Source organism: Neoarius graeffei, chromosome 15 (genome assembly GCF_027579695.1).
Source record: "Neoarius graeffei isolate fNeoGra1 chromosome 15, fNeoGra1.pri, whole genome shotgun sequence".
NCBI classification, from domain to species: Eukaryota; Metazoa; Chordata; class Actinopteri; order Siluriformes; family Ariidae; genus Neoarius; species Neoarius graeffei.
Genome location: NC_083583.1, coordinates 50,921,358 through 50,938,439, shown reverse-complemented (window position 1 = coordinate 50,938,439; position 17,082 = coordinate 50,921,358). Strand labels below are relative to the sequence as shown.

At 44.4% G+C, this 17,082-nt stretch overlaps 1 protein-coding gene across 1 annotated transcript; it reads right to left on the bottom strand.

Moving 5' to 3' along the window:
* Window positions 1-14,397: 14,397 nt before the first annotated feature.
* On the bottom strand, window positions 14,398-15,285 carry LOC132899018 (putative nuclease HARBI1). Its single transcript, XM_060940671.1, has one exon. The coding sequence runs from the start codon at window positions 15,283-15,285 to the stop codon at window positions 14,398-14,400; it is 888 nt and encodes a 295-aa protein (XP_060796654.1).
* Between the last annotated feature and the right edge of the window lie 1,797 nt (window positions 15,286-17,082).

The following is a 17,082-nucleotide window of genomic DNA, read 5'->3' as shown; positions in this document are numbered from 1 at the left end:
CAGCACTGAGATGACCTGGTGACTTGTCCAGGGTGTACCCCACCTTTCGCCCATGGTCAGCTGGGATAGGCTCCAGCTTGCCTGCGACCCTGTACAGGATAAACAACTACAGATAATGGATGGATGGATATACTGTACCTCTCTTATCAACAAGATGTTTCCACCCATAGAAATGTCACTCACTCAGTGTTTTTTGCACCATTCTGTGTAAATTCGAGAGACTGTTGTGTGTGAAAACCCCAGGAGATCAGCAGGTTCTGAAATATTCAAAGCAGTCCATCTAGCACCAACGCCTATGCCACAGTGAAAGTCACAGAGATCAGAATTTTTCCCATTCTGATGTTTGAAGTGAACATTAACTGAAGCTCTTGATTTGTAGCTGCATGATTTTATGCACTGTGCTGCTGTCAAGGGATTGGCTGATTAGATAAGTGCATAAAACAACACATGTATGGGTGTACCTAATAAAGTGGCCAGTGAGTGTATCTCTGTCTATCTTTTCTCAAAGTCTTTACCATACCATTAAGGCATGTCGGGTGGCACCAATCTATGTTTCTGTCATTTTAGACTTTGGGGTAAACCAGAGCACCCAGAGGAAACCCACGCAGACACAGGGAGAACATGCAAACTCCACACAGAGCCCCTGCCGGCCACTGGGCTCAAACCCAGAACCTTCTTGCTGTGAGGCAACAGTGCTAACCACTACACCACCATGCCACCCATATATCTCCATCCATCCATCCATCCATTATCTGTAGCCGTTTATCCTGTCCTACAGGGTCGCAGGCAAGCTGGAGCCTATCCCAGCTGACTATGGGTGAGAGGCGGGGTACACCCTGGACAAGTCGCCAAGTCATCGCAGGGCTGACACAGAGACAAGCATTCACACTCCCACCTACGGTCAATTTAGAGGCACCAATTAGCCTAACCTGCATGTCTTTGGACTGTGGGGGAAACCAGAGCACTCAGAGGAAACCCACACAGACTCAGGGAGAGCATGCAAACTCCGCACAGAAAGGCCCCTGTCGGCCACTGGGTTTGAACCCAGGACCTTCTTGCTGTGAGGCGACAGTGCTAACCACTACACCACCATGCCACCCATATATACACACACACACACACATTATCTGTAGCCACTTATCCTTTTCTACAGGGTCCCAGGCAAGCTGGAGCCTATCCCAGCTGACTATGGGTGAGAAGGGGGGTACACCCTGGATGTCTCTCTGCTTGAACCAATTGCCGAATACTAATATATAATAAACTTGATGCCTAATTACCAACAATGTTTAAAATTCTTCATTCCAGGAAATAAGTAATAAAGGGGAAATTTAAAAAAGGAATTGTTATCTCACAAGCGGGTATCTCAACCTCACCGCTGTCCAGTTCTGTGGACTTTGGAAACATTGTCTCATATATTGAATTGCTTAATTCATTGTACAATTATTCTGTTTTACACCCACTGCATATCTGAGAGTGAAAAGCAAAGATGACAAAAAATAATTACGTACATTTTCAAATTGGTAAATATAAAATTGATGATTTGTTAATGATTTTACCAGCATTTCATCAGATAAAAATTGATCTGATTAACAGCCAGAGTTATATAAGTGAATGGGTGGTCAGTGCATACCAGGCAACAGTGAACTCATGACATGTCACAGTGACATAGTGTTAAAGCAAACTGTTCAAAAGTAAATGAAACTCTAACATGGAGGACACCAAGCTGTGAGCCAAACATTGCACACATCACAAATCTATCAGCTTTTTAAATATATCTTGCAAAAGACTGTATTTAGGGATCATATTCACACACACACACACACACACACACACATGCACGCACATGTTTTTTTTTTTCTCGAAATAAATATATTTCAATTAATGCTTGGATTTTTCTCATTCTTCCGTGAGATGAAGCTACTTCACAAAAAGTTGGATTTTTTTTTCTATTTTTAACTACTCTTTACAAGGGGTGCCAATTATCATTATTGGTGCCAATAATACATATCCATCCATTATCTGTAGCCACTTATCCTGTACAGGGTTGCAGGCAAGCTGGAGCCTATCCCAGTTGACTATTGGCAAGAGGCAGGGTACAAGTCACCAGGTCATCAGAGGGCACATACAGTGGTGCTTGAAAGTTTGTGAACCCTTTAGAATTTTCTATATTTCTGCATAAATATGACCAAAAACATCATCAGATTTTCACACAATTCCTAAAAGTAGATAAAGAGAACCCAGTTAAAAAAATTAGACAAAAATATTATACTTGGTCATTTATTTATCCAATATTACATATCTGTGAGTGGCAAAAGTATGTGAACCTTTGCTTTCAGTATCTGGTGTGACCCCCTTGTGCAGCAATAACTGCAACTAAACGTTTCCGGTAACTGTTGATCAGTCCTGCACACCAGCTTGGAGGAATTTTAGTCCATTCCTCTGTACAGAACAGTTTCAACTCTGGGATGTTGGTGGGTTTCCTCACATGAACTGCTCGCTTCAGGTCCTTCCACAACATTTCAACTGGATTAAGGTCAGGACTTTGACTTGGCCATTCCAAAACATTAACTTTATTCTTCTTTAACCATTCTTTGTAGAACGACTTGTGTGCTTAGGGTCGTTGTCTTGCTGCATGACCCACCTTCTCTTGAGATTCAGTTCATGGACAGATGTCCTGACATTTTCCTTTAGAATTCGCTGGTGTAATTCAGAATTCATTGTTCCATCAATGATGGCAAGCCGTCCTGACCCAGATGCAGCAAAACAGGCCCAAACCATGATACTACCACCACCATGTTTCACAGATGGGATAAGGTCCTTATGCTGGAATACAGTGTTTTCCTTTCTCCAAACATATCACTTCTCATTTAAACAAAAAGTTCTATTTTGGTCTCATCCATCCCAAAACATTTTTCCAATATCCTTCTGGCTTGTCCACGTGATCTTTAGCAATCTGCAGATGAGCAGCAATGTTCTTTTTGGAGAGCAGTGGCTTTCTCCTTGCAACCCTGCCATGCACACCATTGTTGTTCAGTGTTCTCCTGATGGTGGACTCATGAACAATAACATTAGCCAATGTGAGAGAGGCCTTCAGTTGCTTAGAAGTTATTCTGGGGTCCTTTGTGACCTTGCCGACTATTACACGCCTTGCTCTTGGAGTGATCTTTGTTGGTCGACCACTCCTGGGGAGGGTAACAATGGTCTTGAATTTCCTCCATTTATACACAATCTGTCTGACTGTGGAGTGGTGGAGTCCAAACTCTTTAGAGATGGTTTTGTAACCTTTTCCAGCCTGATGAGCATCAACAATGCTTTTTCAGAGGTTCTCAGAAATCTCCTTTGTTTGTGCCATGATACACTTCCACAAACGTGTTGTGAAGATCAGACTTTGATAGATCCCTGTCCTTTAAATAAAACAGGGTGCCCACTCACACCTGATTGTCATCCCACTGATTGAAAACACCTGACTCTAATTTCACCTTCAAATTAACTGCTAATCCTAGAGAGTCACATACTTTTGCCACTCACAGATATGTAATATTGGATCATTTTCATTGCTTGAAGTGGAAAAAAAGAATTGCAGGAACCCTGATTTTCTGACAATGCCATCCCGGTCATTCAAATAAGTTCAAATCAATTTTTTTAATTGAAAACTTCACAGTTTTTGTATTGCCTTCACGCATTTTGCAAAACTAGGCTCATAAGGACAATGCTCTACTCTTTTCATCTGTTGTTGTGCTACAGTATTTGTTGTTTGAACAGATGTGTTTTCACAATGACTCTCTGAGATATTATTTTTGAACAAAGTGTCTTAGTTTGTAGACAGCTGGAGTAAAAACAAATCAGAACTAAAAACCACAACCATATTGACAAGTTGTGTATGATTTTCCCCAGTTTTGTGCCCCAACTTCAAAAGAGCTTTGGTCACACAAGGTACACTCAGTTTTTCCCCTTTTTTGTTTTTTATTGAAGTTCAAAGGTGATGAAGGGGTTGATTAGGGCTTGATTAGGTTGATAACAACAGAAAAAACATTGCATCATTTTAAGTTTAAACTAATAAAAACAAGTCATCACAACATTAAGTTTCAAAAATAAAGAGTAATTAGTGCACGTATTGCACTAAAAGAAAAGCAAAAGAAGGTTTAACACCTTTAAGTTTACTAATCACATACATAAACACCTTTAAGTTTAACTTTAGTTGACTCGTCTATCAGTACACACAGTTTGCGCTGGTGTGACACGATGTCATTCGCCATTGTTTTCTTCATCTCTTTAGCGATGTGATCTACTATTTCAGAACATGTTTTATTGGTGTGTAGAACTCGCCCCATGTCCAGGCCATTTAAGTTTTGCAGGGTGACATCGGCTCGCATGTCAGATAGAGGGCGTCCATGTTTTGCTATTTTGTACGTGGTTCTAAACACACGACAAGTGGTCTCGGTCTTGGATTTATGCATAGTCGCAACATGCTTTGTTATTTCATCTCGGTCTGCCAGTTTGGACATTTCCTCTGCTTTCTTATGGGCCTTGGAATCCCTGTGTTCTTTAATTTTTTTATGGATTGATCTTTGTTTTTTACCTTTATCCATGCCAGATGGGCTGATCAGGCAATCTCTCCACTCGGTTGATAATTTAACCCCTTGCTCAGTCACACATGAGATGGAGGATATTTTTCCACATGTATGGCAGCCTAGTCTTTCCCCCTTCAGAATCAACCACGGGTATTCTTTTTTGAAGTAATCTGCTTGATCATTTGTCCAGCAGTCTGGTTTATCACTGCAAGTAATCCCTGCTGGTTCATCATCACCATCATTGGCCGAGTTAGCGACATCAGGCCTTGGATTTACTTCAGGTAAAGCACCTTCAGACTCACCCCCAACACTTAACCCCCCAGCACTTGAGCAGGCTGCAGAGTTCTCACACTCGTCTTTTTGCGAGTCTGGGCTGTCATCTCGCTTTCTTTTTGATCTATTCAACCACACTAGCATGATCGGTCCTCACAATCGCCATACAACAGGGGACCAAACTACATTGACCGTTAATACCCTTTTTGCCCTCGTCGTTATAAAAATGCACCGCACGCTATAAGTCCAGGAATACATGGTGAAAATAAAGAAGTGCAGGAACACAGTTCCGATGCGTTCCGCCCACTTCAAGCCCTGGTCATTTTCCTCAATAAATAAATGACCAAGTATAATATTTTTGTCTCATTTGTTTAACTGGGTTCTCTTTATCTACTTTTAGGACTTGTGTGAAAATCTGATGTTTGACGTCATATTTATGCAGAAATATAGAAAATTCTAAAGTTCCCAAACTTTCAAGCACCACTGTAGAGACAAACAACCATTCACACCTACAGTCAATTTAGAGCCACCAATTAGCCTAACCTGCATGTCTCTGGACTGTGGGGGAAACCAGAGCAAACTCCACACAGAAAGGCCTTTCCCAGCCACTGGGCTCGATCCCAGGACCTTCTTGCTGTAAGGTGACACTGCTAACCACTATACCAGCATGGTGCCACAGCAATTGCAATTGGACAAAAACAATGATATAAGCATTTTTCTGTTTTGATATTTTATTGTTACAATTTCTTCGAGAATGTGACCATAACTGTCATTTGTACCTTTGTCTGTTGTGAAAATAGATACAAATACCTTAAAAGTAATGCATATCTACTACAGTATTTATTTTACCTTTCCCTCCATCTTGTTATTTTCAATAACTTTTTACTTCAAATTTCATTAATCTGTAACCTATCATATGACTGCTTCCAACTTGGGAGTGTGAAGGCTAACACACGCTTCCTCCAAGACACATAAAACCAACCAAGTGTTGCATCACATGGCAGCATAAGACACTCAGTTTCCTGTGATGAAAAACCTACTGACTTCTGGTGGGGAAGATGGCACCTGTGTTTGGCTATGCCGCTGCTCTGGAATGTTTGTTGCTGCTGCTGTCACTGTCTTGTCTTCTCATAATCACTTGCTTGGTACTACCACTGCTCTTGTCCACTAGTGATGTCTTGGCTGGCCTGGTTTACTATGAGCAAATGTTGCTACAGATCAGAGTCACCATGGATGGTTTATCGTGTATCTCTACCCCCTTCTATTCGTCACTGCTCACCGCTCGCTAGCTCACTGTCCTATGATCCATCGCTACAGTGCGACTGGAGGAGGAAGCCTGCGACTCCAGCCAAGAAGCACTGTTGGCGGAGGAGGCGAGGATTTAGGGCGGGCTCCCAAGTTAAACTCTGACATCTCTGGAAAAAACCTCATGCTGTCAACCTCAGGAGCTGTCCTCTTGTGGTTCACTTCACACCTCTATATTCCGGTGCCCGTTTGGGAATGTCAGGCACCACCTGGCTTTGGCCTAACCCTGCCAGATCATCTTACCTGCTGGTGGTGTTTCCTGATGCACCCAGTGGATTGTTGGGTGTGGAACCACCTCGCCCACACCTCGGGTATGGCCAAAGCCAATGTGGCCTGCTGGTGCTCAGGCAAATTGATTGCACTCCTCTCTGCATTTCTGATACTATGGCATTTTCTTCTGTGAAGATATGCTTGATAAACGCCCACTTTGTGGCAAACAAGGCTCACATATTGAATGACTTGTTTACTAGAGAGAATCTGGCTTTTTTATTTGTGACTAAAACATGGCAACAGAACCTAGAGTTCATTCATCTAAACGAACTGTGCCCCGTTGACTGATACATTGGATCTCCACGTCTGTCAGGCTGTGGTAGTGGACTGCAAGTCACTAAAGTTGGTCGACTAAGGCCATTCTGCTGTGTTTTAATCTATTACCCTCCTGGTCCGGCTGGCCAGTTTTTATCCGAGTTCACAGACTTTTTGACCTCTGTTATTAAACTGGAAAACTGTTGGTACTTGGAGACTTTAATCTGCATTTAATTAGCACCTGAACTTCTATCAGTTAATAAATGCAATGAGTTTGCATCTTTTTTCAAAGGTAAAATTGATAAAATAAGGCAGAATATTTCTCATAATATATCTCAGTTGCAAAAAATTGAAAAACTGCAATCACCAATGACACAGATAGATAACTTTAACACAATGTCAGAATTTTGTTTAATTGATTATGAGACTCTTGAAAAAAACTGTACAAAATCTCAGTTCTTCAACATCTGAATTGGACATTCTGCCCACCAACTTTTTTAAGTCTGTTCTTCATCTTATAATTACAGATGTGCTTCAAATTATAAATACATCCTTGGAGACTGGCGTTGTTCCTGTGTCCCTGAAAAAAGCTGTTATAAAGCCCCTTCTTAAAAAAAATAATCTGGATCCTTCAGTGTTAAATAACTACAGGCCAATATCAAATCTACCATTCATCGGGAAAATCCTGGAAAAAATTGTCTTCAATCAATTAACTGCCTTCTTGATATCAAACAGCCGTTTTGATAATTTTCAGTCAGGATTTCGTGCCAATCATAGCACTGAAACAGCATTGATTAAAGTTATAAATGACATACGTCTTAATACTGATGCAGGCAAAACATCGGTCCTGGTATTACTGGACCTCAGTGCAGCTTTTGATACTGTTGATCACAACATACTGCTATATCAACTTGAACACTGGGTTGGATTGACTGGTAAAGTTATCAATTGGTTAAAATCATACTTAAAAGATAGAAGCTTCTTTGTTACCCTGGGAAATTGTTCCTCAACATCAATGCCCTTGACCTGTGGTGTCCCCCAGGGGTCGATTCTTGGACCATTACTTTTCAACCTTTATATGCTCCCACTTGGGCAAATTATCAATAAAAATTCAATTTTGTATCACTGCTATGCAGATGATACCCAAATTTATTTTGCTCTATCACCAAATGACTATGCCCCCCTTGAATGTCTCTACCAGTGCATCGATCAAATCAATAGCTGGATGTCACAAAATTTTCTTCAGTTGAACACAGATAAAACAGAAGTAATTCTATTTGGAAAAAAAGATGAAAGACTCAGGATTACCACTATTCTTGACACAAAAGGGATTAAAACTAAAGAAATGGTTAAAAATCTTGGTGTTTTCATTGACAGCGAGCTAAACTTTGACAGTCACATGAAAGCAATCACTAAAACGGCATTTTATCACCTAAAAAACATTTCCAAACTAAGAGGACTTATGTCAAAAAATGATCTGGAAAAACTTATACATGCCTTCATCTCTAGTAGGGTTGATTACTGCAATGGCCTTTTCACAGGCCTGCCAAAAAAGACCATCAAACGACTTCAGCTGGTTCAAAATGCAGCGGCGAGGGTTCTCACATGAACAAAAAGAACAGAGCACATTACCCCAATTCTAAGGTCCCTTCACTGGCTTCCAGTAAGCTACAGAATTGACTTTAAAGCATTGCTGCTGGTGTACAAATCTCTAAATGGTACAGGGCCCAATTACCTCTCTGATATGTTGCAGCGGCCTAACCCAATCAGATCTACCAGATCGCAGCAGAAAAATTTACTATTAAAACCAGTTGTTAAAACAAAGTGTGGTGAAGCAGCTTTTAGCTACTATGCAGTACATCTATGGAACCAACTGCCAGAGGACATTAAAAATGCTCCTGCTGTTGGCAGCTTCAAATCTAGGTTAAAGACCAAGCTGTTTTCAGATGCTTTCTGTTAAATAATTAATATTTTTACATTTTTTATAATCTTTACTTTCTCTGCATGTTTTAAATTTACTTTAATTTTATTCTATTTTATTCTGCTGGTTTCTTTTTCTTTTTCTCCTTTTTTTTTCTTTTTGGCATTTTATCATTTTATTATTTTATTTCTAATGTTGTTTAATTCTTATTATTTTCTTTTAATTCTTTTAATTAATTGTTTTAGATTAAAAATAAAATTATTTTATGTAATTTTATTTCTCTATTGTTTACTGTTTTTGTTTCTGTAAAGCACATTGAACTGCCATTGTGTATGAAATGTGCTATATAAATAAACTTGCCTTGCCTTGCCTTGCATATTGATGATGCTGATAACAGTGCAGCTATTGAATTTCTTCATATTACTGAATCCCATAATCTAAAGCAACATGTCATTGGCACCACTCACTCAGGCAGTCATATTTTGGACCTTGTTTTTTCACTTGGTTTAAACATTGATGACATTTGTTGCAAGGACCTCTTGATCAGTGATCACAAGTGTATCTTTTTGAATCTTTCTGCATATACTGACCCCCGTATCACAAAATAGTGACACGTTCTCGCATCATCACTCAGAAATCTGCCAACCAATTCTCCTCACATTATTGCACTAGTGTCGAACTCTTATTGCAATCTTTTAACGAACAATGCGCCACTCTGCTGGATAAAGTGGCACCTTTAAAAGCAAGGTCTAAGGCCATCTGTAACTCACGATCATGGATGACAGATGCTGTCTGCTGTCTAAGAAGGGAGTGTTGCAGAACTGAGCGCCTGTGGAAAACTACTAGACTGGAAGTACATTGCTTGTACCTTAAAGAACTCTTGCATGCTTTTAATAAGTTAGTTAAGGAAACTCGGACTGCCTAATGCTAATGTTTTTCCAAGCTTCTCTCAAAATGACTAAAAGTTTCTCACTTTCTTTGTTGATAAGGTAAAGGCTATCAGATCCTGATAAGGGCTATTGAGCCTGGGTTATGCTCACTTAGTAGAAGCTTCTCTCCACCTCTTACTATACTGGATTCATTTCACCCAATTAGCTTACGTGATCTGCTGAGTTTGATCAGGACAATTAAATTATCTTCCAGCCCTCAAGATATACTGCAATCCTCTCTATTCACTAAGGTCTTACCTACCATCGGACCTGCAGTGCTAGTCATAGTTAACTCTTCATTGTCTTTAGGATGTGTCCCTTCCCATTTTAAGCATGCCGCTATTCAACCCATAATAAAGAAACCCAACTTTCCCCTTTATGTTCAAGAACTATAGGCTTATGTCCAAACTCCCATTTTTATCTAAAATTCTATAAAAGATTTTTGTCAACTAGCTCACAGCCACACTGGAGAGTCACAATCTCTATGATAAGTTTCAGTCCAGTTTCCGGAAACAGCATTCTATAGAAACTGCCCTTCTAAGGATTACAAATAACATTCAAATGGCCTCTGACACAGGTGACTGCTCTGTATTCGTGCTCCTTGATCTTAGCTCTGCCTTTGACACTGTTGACCACCACTTCCTGATTAAGAGATTACATGACTGGTTTACTTCCTACCTCACGGATATATGAATTTTGTCTCTGCTTCTTCCCCTCTGTCCTGTGGTGTTCCACAGGGTTCAGTTTTGAGCCCCTTACAGTGGAGCAAAAAAGTATTTAGTCAGTCACCAATTGTGCAAGTTCTCCCACTTAAAAAGATGAGAGAGGCCTGTAATTTTCATCATAGGTATACCTCAACTATGAGAGACAAAATGAGAAAAAAGAAATCCAGAAAATCACATTGTCTGATTTTTAAATAATTTATTTGCAAATTATGGTGGAAAATAAGTATTTGGTCAATAACAAAAGTTCATCTCAATACTTTGTTATATACCCTTTGTTGGCAATGACAGAGGTCAAATGTTTTCTGTAAGTCTTCACAAGGTTTTCACACACTGTTGCTGGTATTTTGGCCCATTCCTCCATGCAGATCTCCTCTAGAGCAGTGATGTTTTGGGGCTGTCACTGGGCAACACGGACTTTCAACTCCCTCCAAAGATTTTCTATGGGGTTGAGATCTGGAGACTGGCTAGGCCACTCCAGGACCTTGAAATGCTTCTTATGAAGCCACTCCTTCGTTGCCCGGGCAGTGTGTTTGGGATCATTGTCATGCTGAAAGACCCAGCCAAGTTTCATCTTCAATGCCCTTGCTGATGGAAGGAGGTTTTCACTCAAAATCTCACGATACATGGCCCCATTCATCCTTTCCTTTACATGGATCAGTCGTCCTGGTCCCTTTGCAGAAAAACAGCCCCAAAGCATGATGTTTCCACCCCCATGCTTCACAGTAGGTATGGTGTTCTTTGGATACAACTCAGCATTCTTTCTCCTCCAAACACGACAAGTTGAGTTTTTACCAAAAAGTTCTATTTTGGTTTCATCTGACCATATGACATTCTCCCAATCCTCTTCTGGATCATCCAAATGCTCTCTAGCAAACTTCAGACGGGCCTGGACATGTACTGGCTTAAGCAGGGGGACACGTCTGGCACTGCAGGATTTGAGTCCCTGGCGGTGTAGTGTGTTAAGGCTCAGTCCCACTGGCCAATGGACACAAAACGTATGCAAAAAGGACACAGCGGACGAGCAAAATTTCGGGGGTGGCTCTATCCGTTTTCATCCGCTCCAGAAATGGACAAAAATGGCGAAAATTTGCGAAAACAGAACGGAAAAGAACGGACGTGGGTAGTATATAGCGGGGATGTTAAACGCATGTTCATAGGAAGCCTAGCGGATGAAAGCGGATGGAAGTGGATGACAGCTCTGAAGGGGTTACCGGTGATAACTGAGAAGCGGACGCATAGCAGAAAGAGCGGATGCATAGCGGATGAAGAGGATGCATCACGTACGCCTAACGGAAACAAAGGGGATGTTGCGCGGATGTATATCGGATGCAGACCGTTCACTGCGCATGCGGGGGGTATGAATTGCATCTGCTCTGTGGATATAAAGGGATGCAGCACACACGCCGTCAGCATAAAGCGGAAAGACGTGCTGGCGGCTACATCGATACACCTCTACTGCATCTTGTATCAACACCATGGTGCGTCAGTCAGGCAAGAAAAGGAAGTCCGTGCCTACTCGTTCAAGCCCTGGCAAGGTGAAGAAGGTCAGAACCAGCACCCCACCCCCTGACACTGACTGTGATGATGAGACTGCTGCTGCTGTGGTGGACCAGCCCCAAGGCCCTCAAGCCTCTCAAAGCCCTGCTGCTGAAGGCCCTGATGTTCAAGCCCCTGAAGGCCCTGATGCTCAAGCCCATGAAGGCCTTGCTGAAGCCCCTGAAGGCCCTGAACAAGCTCCAGCCAGAGGGGGGAAGAGGCAAGGGAAGAAGAAGGGAGAAAGGAAACAGTACATCATTTTCGAGGAGCATGAGGACGATGTGCTGGAATGGCTGAAGGAGAATGAGTACCTCTGGAGAAAGGGCCACAGACTGTACCGGGACACCAAGAAGAAGCAGGCAGTTTGGAGAGGCAAGGCAGAGAGCCTGGGGTACACTGCAGAAGTACTCCTTGGATGGTGGAGGCACATGCACTCCTGGTATGGGAAGCTACACCTCAAGAAATCCGGGCAGGCGGCCGTCAAGCTCACTGACCGGGAGAAGTACATCATGGCCAAGTGCAGTTTCCTGGATGGTGAGATCCGCCACCGAGGAGCAGCCCCGCTGAGACCCCTCTCCCTCAGCCAGTCCACAGACAGCCAGGCATCTTCAAGCCAGGAGCCACCTACCCTGTTCAGACAGGTGTCTTCAGAGAGTCCCACAGCAGAGACTCCCTCGACAGCTGCACTCCCCATGGTGCCGAACTTGGAAGATCCCATGGAGGATGAAGCCCTGCTCTCACAAATGGAGGAACAAGCGGCAGCCACCAGAGGCCAACCCACCCCCACCTCCACCACCAGCTCCAGAGGACGCCGGCAGAGAGGCAGACTGGATGGCCAGGACAACAGTGTGCTGTTGGAGATCAGGGACACAATGAAGGCCAGCACAGAACTTCTCTCTCAGCTGGTCGACTTGGACAGGGCATCCTCGGCCCGGAAGCCCTTCATCACTTACGTGAGCCAGACCCTGAGGGACCTGCCCGAGGCCGAGTACCAGGTGATGAAGCAGAAGATCACAGCACTTCTCCACAAACCTAAAGCCCCAGCTGAAGCTCGTCCTACCCAGTCCAGGTCTGCTCCTCCACCCCAGACGACATCTCAACCCTTCCATGGCTTTCAACAGCCCCTCACCTACCAAGGCTACGACTACCAGGACTTCCCACAGCAGAAGCAGAACTTCCCAGTCCAGGCCCAGGTTCATCGGACGCCACAGATGCCACTCCTCATCCAGCTGCAGACCAGACAGCCCCAGCACACTCATCCCAACCCTTCCTCCACCCCAGAGCCAAGGCCGTCAACGGACAATCTCTCAGCAGTATTGGGCCTGACATCTCAAGTCCTTGATGAAGGGTTTCTCAACCTCACGGGACTGAGTCAGCTCTCGGAGACCAACCTTGGTGTCCTGACCACACCACCACCTGCTGTACCCTCGAGGCCATGCACCCCAATGTCACGTCAGACCAGCACTCCAGCCACAGCCACAGCCCAAGATGACACAGCTCCATAAGTGGTCGCTGCCTTTTACGCCTCACAGCTGAGACCATGCATATGACTCAGAGTGGCACTTCAACAAACTGAGTGGTGAACACTTACAGAGACTGATGTAGGGTTGTCATTGTGAATAGTTTGAGAGATTGAGTTGTGATTGTGAACACTTGTGAGCTTGATGCTAGCTCTAATATTTTGCATTAATTGTAGCTGTTTATTAATTATAAATGTATTAATGTATTCTCTGGTAGGGAATACAATGGTTAGGGCATAATAAACAGCATTGTTTACTTATAAAATTGTTTTGTTACAGTTATGTAGCCAAAGATTGTAATGGCTTTTTTGTTACCTTATTTATTAAAATAATTGAGTATTGCACTATCTGTGAATAACTGAGCACAGGGAGTTGTGACTAACAGTGCAACCATAACAGCATGCTATGGTCCACCAACGTAGTCTGGTCTGGGATCAGTTGGCCACAGTTGGTCTTTATTTTTTACTGATGGGCAAAAAAGGCCATTTACACAAGGGATGTTATACTTTATTATTATCTGGGGAAAAGAACTTTTAGACTTGGGGAAATTTGTGAGATAGGGAAACCTCCGGACATACGCTTGCAGTGCAACCATACTGGGACTGTATGGTCCACCATCCCAGCTGCCACACATATGAATCTTTATTATCAATAACAATTTATTCAGTAATCAACACATTTTAAATGAAACAAAGCTGTTTATTAATGCCCTATCCATTGTAGGACCCCATAACATAATTTAATAACAATAAACAGCTACAAATACACAATAACATAGTAATGCAGTGTTCTTATAGCACAATCTCATCAGTTTTATGCAACAGTCTCAAATAAGCATCCATTCTAATCATCCATCTTCCTGTCTTGCCACTCAACTGATCCAGCTGGGGAGTTGCACCAGTGTCTCAGGAGGTTGCGCTGCTTCTTCCCTTCACATGAACCTCTGTTGGGGCCTTGTACACCCACAGTGTCCATCAGGTTATGTCCTTGCCTCCATTCACCAGGCTTCATTTCCCCATTCCCTTGTTGACGGTCGACAAGTCTGTTCTGCAACACTGGGTAGCGGGTGCGCATGAGATTGTGCAGGATGCATCAAGCTTCCACGATGCTCCTCACAGTCTCTGGGTCATGCTGCATGGTGGTGAGAAGTATCTGAAACCTGTTGGCCAGGATGCCAAAGGCGTTCTCCACCACCCGTCTTGCCCTGGACAGCCTGTAGTTGAAGATCCTCTCTTCACGGGTGAGGTATCTTGAACTGTACGCTTTCATGAGGTAGGTTCTGAGGGAGAACGCATCATCACCAATGATGAAGTAGGGCACATCTTGTGTGTCATTGGGAAGGGGGTCTGGACCTGGAAAACCCATGATGAGGTTGCGTTCCAGCCCATCCTTGAGGTCACTTGCATTGTATATCTGGGCATCTGAAGCTGACCCGTTGCCTGAAGTATCGATGTAGATGAACTTGTAGTCAGCATCAACCATGGCAAAGAGGATGATACTGAAAAAGCCCTTGTAGTTGTAATAAGTGGACCCTGAGTTGGCTGGAGCTTTGCAGGCCACGTGCTTCCCATCTATGGCTCCAACGATATGGGGAAAGTTCCACCTCTGATACCAATCCTCTGCAAGTTGTCTCCAGCCTTGTTCAGTGGTGGGGCACCTGAGGAGTTCGTCCACGTATTCTTCAACGATGGCCTGTACCACTTCTCTGACGACTTTGCTGATGCTGTTGTGTGGCACCCTCCATGCATACTGCATGTTTCTATATGTGGTTCCAGAGGCCAGGTGCCGCAGAGTCAGTGCCACCTTCAGTCCAGGGTCCAGGTTGGGACGGAAGTTGGTGCTAGCCTTGGTCAACCTGGGTCTCAGACGCTCTACAAGTTCATCAAACATGGCTGGTGGCATCCTCATGAAGTGATGGAATGCACGAGGGTCTTCATTCCTCAGCTCCACCATCAACTGGTCATACAGTCCAAACTCCATTCTTCTCACGATCCATCCTCGGACCCACACAGCTCTTGGACGTCTCCTTCTTCTCCTTCTGTCTAAAACTTGATACAGTCTGAACAGGTTGTGGTTCTGCTGTTGAATGAGTGCAGCTAACATATGGACTCTTTGATCATCCATGGTGGAGAACAACTGATGATGTTGAAGACCAAGACCAAGGGTGATGAGATCTGTACACCATGGCTGTTCGACTCATACTGAGATCCAGATGATTTTCTCCCCCTTTTTATACAAAATATCGATTGTCCGCTAGGTGTCCTTCTACATACTCTAGACATACTCCAGACATCCTAAATATACGAGATACATCCCAGATATAAACGCTTTGTCCGTTTTGAATACTTTATATACGAGATGCATACGCTTACATCCTTTCTATTTCCGTGCTACTAACGATGAATAGACGTTTCATGTACCTTATCTTTCCTCCCTCTTACCGTTTTCAGCTGCAGCGGATGTGAGTTGCGAGGATGCCCAGAGGATGCAGAGAGGATACAGCAGACGTTTAACGGATGATAACGGACATAGAATGTTTGTTGCTCGTATATGTCGCGGATTTACATCGTACACGGCGGAAAGTTCATCCGTTCTAAAAGTTTTGTGCAGCTCAAAACTTTTTGCGTGGATGAAATCACAGTGGACGGATGCTCGATGGATAGAGCGTATGAAGCACGTATGCAATGAGTACACAATGGATGCATAGCGTTTTCCAACGGATGGCAAAGATTTTTTTACGTTTTACATCCTCTTTGCATCCGTAAGTGCAGTGGGACCGGGCCTTTACTGATGGTAGCCTTTGTTACTTTGGTCCCAGCTCTCTGCAGGTCATTCACTAGGTCCCTGTGGCAGCGGGGGCGTGGTCAAGCGCCGGTCTGTGACAGGAGGGCGGAGTCAAGGAAGGTAAGTGACAGAATCACTTCACCTGAGATCAATTAACCTGTGTTTGTGTGTCTTCCCAGCAACCACGCCCTATATAAGGAGAGAGAGAACAGAGGAAGGGAGCTCTCTCCTGCACCAGATGACTTGTGTGTGTGTGTCTGGGAGTATGTGTGCTTAACCTGAAAAGGGAACACAATAAATAGCTTTTTTTGAACTCAGTTCTGTCCTGCCGTACTTCTGTGCTCCACCCACCTGCTCTGACCTCTACAGTGGTGCCGAAACCCGGGACTGGAGCACAGCAGCCCCATGGAGTCCTCCCCGTTTGCTGAACTGGTCCACGCCCTTGCCACGGCCCAGCAAAGCCAGCACCAGGCGCTACTCACCCTCCGAAAGGAGCAAGAAGAGCGGTTCGAGGCCCTGGTGTTGGCCCAACAAGAAGATCGACAGGCGTTCCGGCACCTCCTCGCGTCGGCGGGGTCCACCAGCGCTCCTGCCGCGGGCCCGTCTCCCCTCACTGTCACCAAGATGGGCCCGCAGGATGACCCCGAGGCGTTCATCACGCTCTTTGAGCAAGTCGCCGAAGCCTCGGGGTGGCCGATGGAGCAGCGCGCGGCGCGCCTCCTCCCCCTGCTCACGGGAGAAGCACAGCTGGCCGCGCTACAGCTCCCCGCCGACCGCCGGCTGGCCTACGCGGACCTCCGCCGGGCCGTCCTCCAGCGCGTGGGGCACACTCCAGAACAGCAGCGCCAGCGCTTCCGCGCGCTGCGCTTGGAGGAAGTCGGCCGGCCGTTCGCGTTTGGCCAGCAGCTCCGGGACGCCTGCTGGCGGTGGCTGAGGGCCAACAACCGCGACGCCGAAGGAATCCTCGACCAGGTGGCGCTGGAACAGTTCGTC

Excerpts from the sequence above, each read along its gene's own strand:
- LOC132899018 (XM_060940671.1), bottom strand. The coding sequence starts at position 15,285 with ATGGAGTTTGGACTGTATGACCAGTTGATGGTGGAGCTGAGGAATGAA.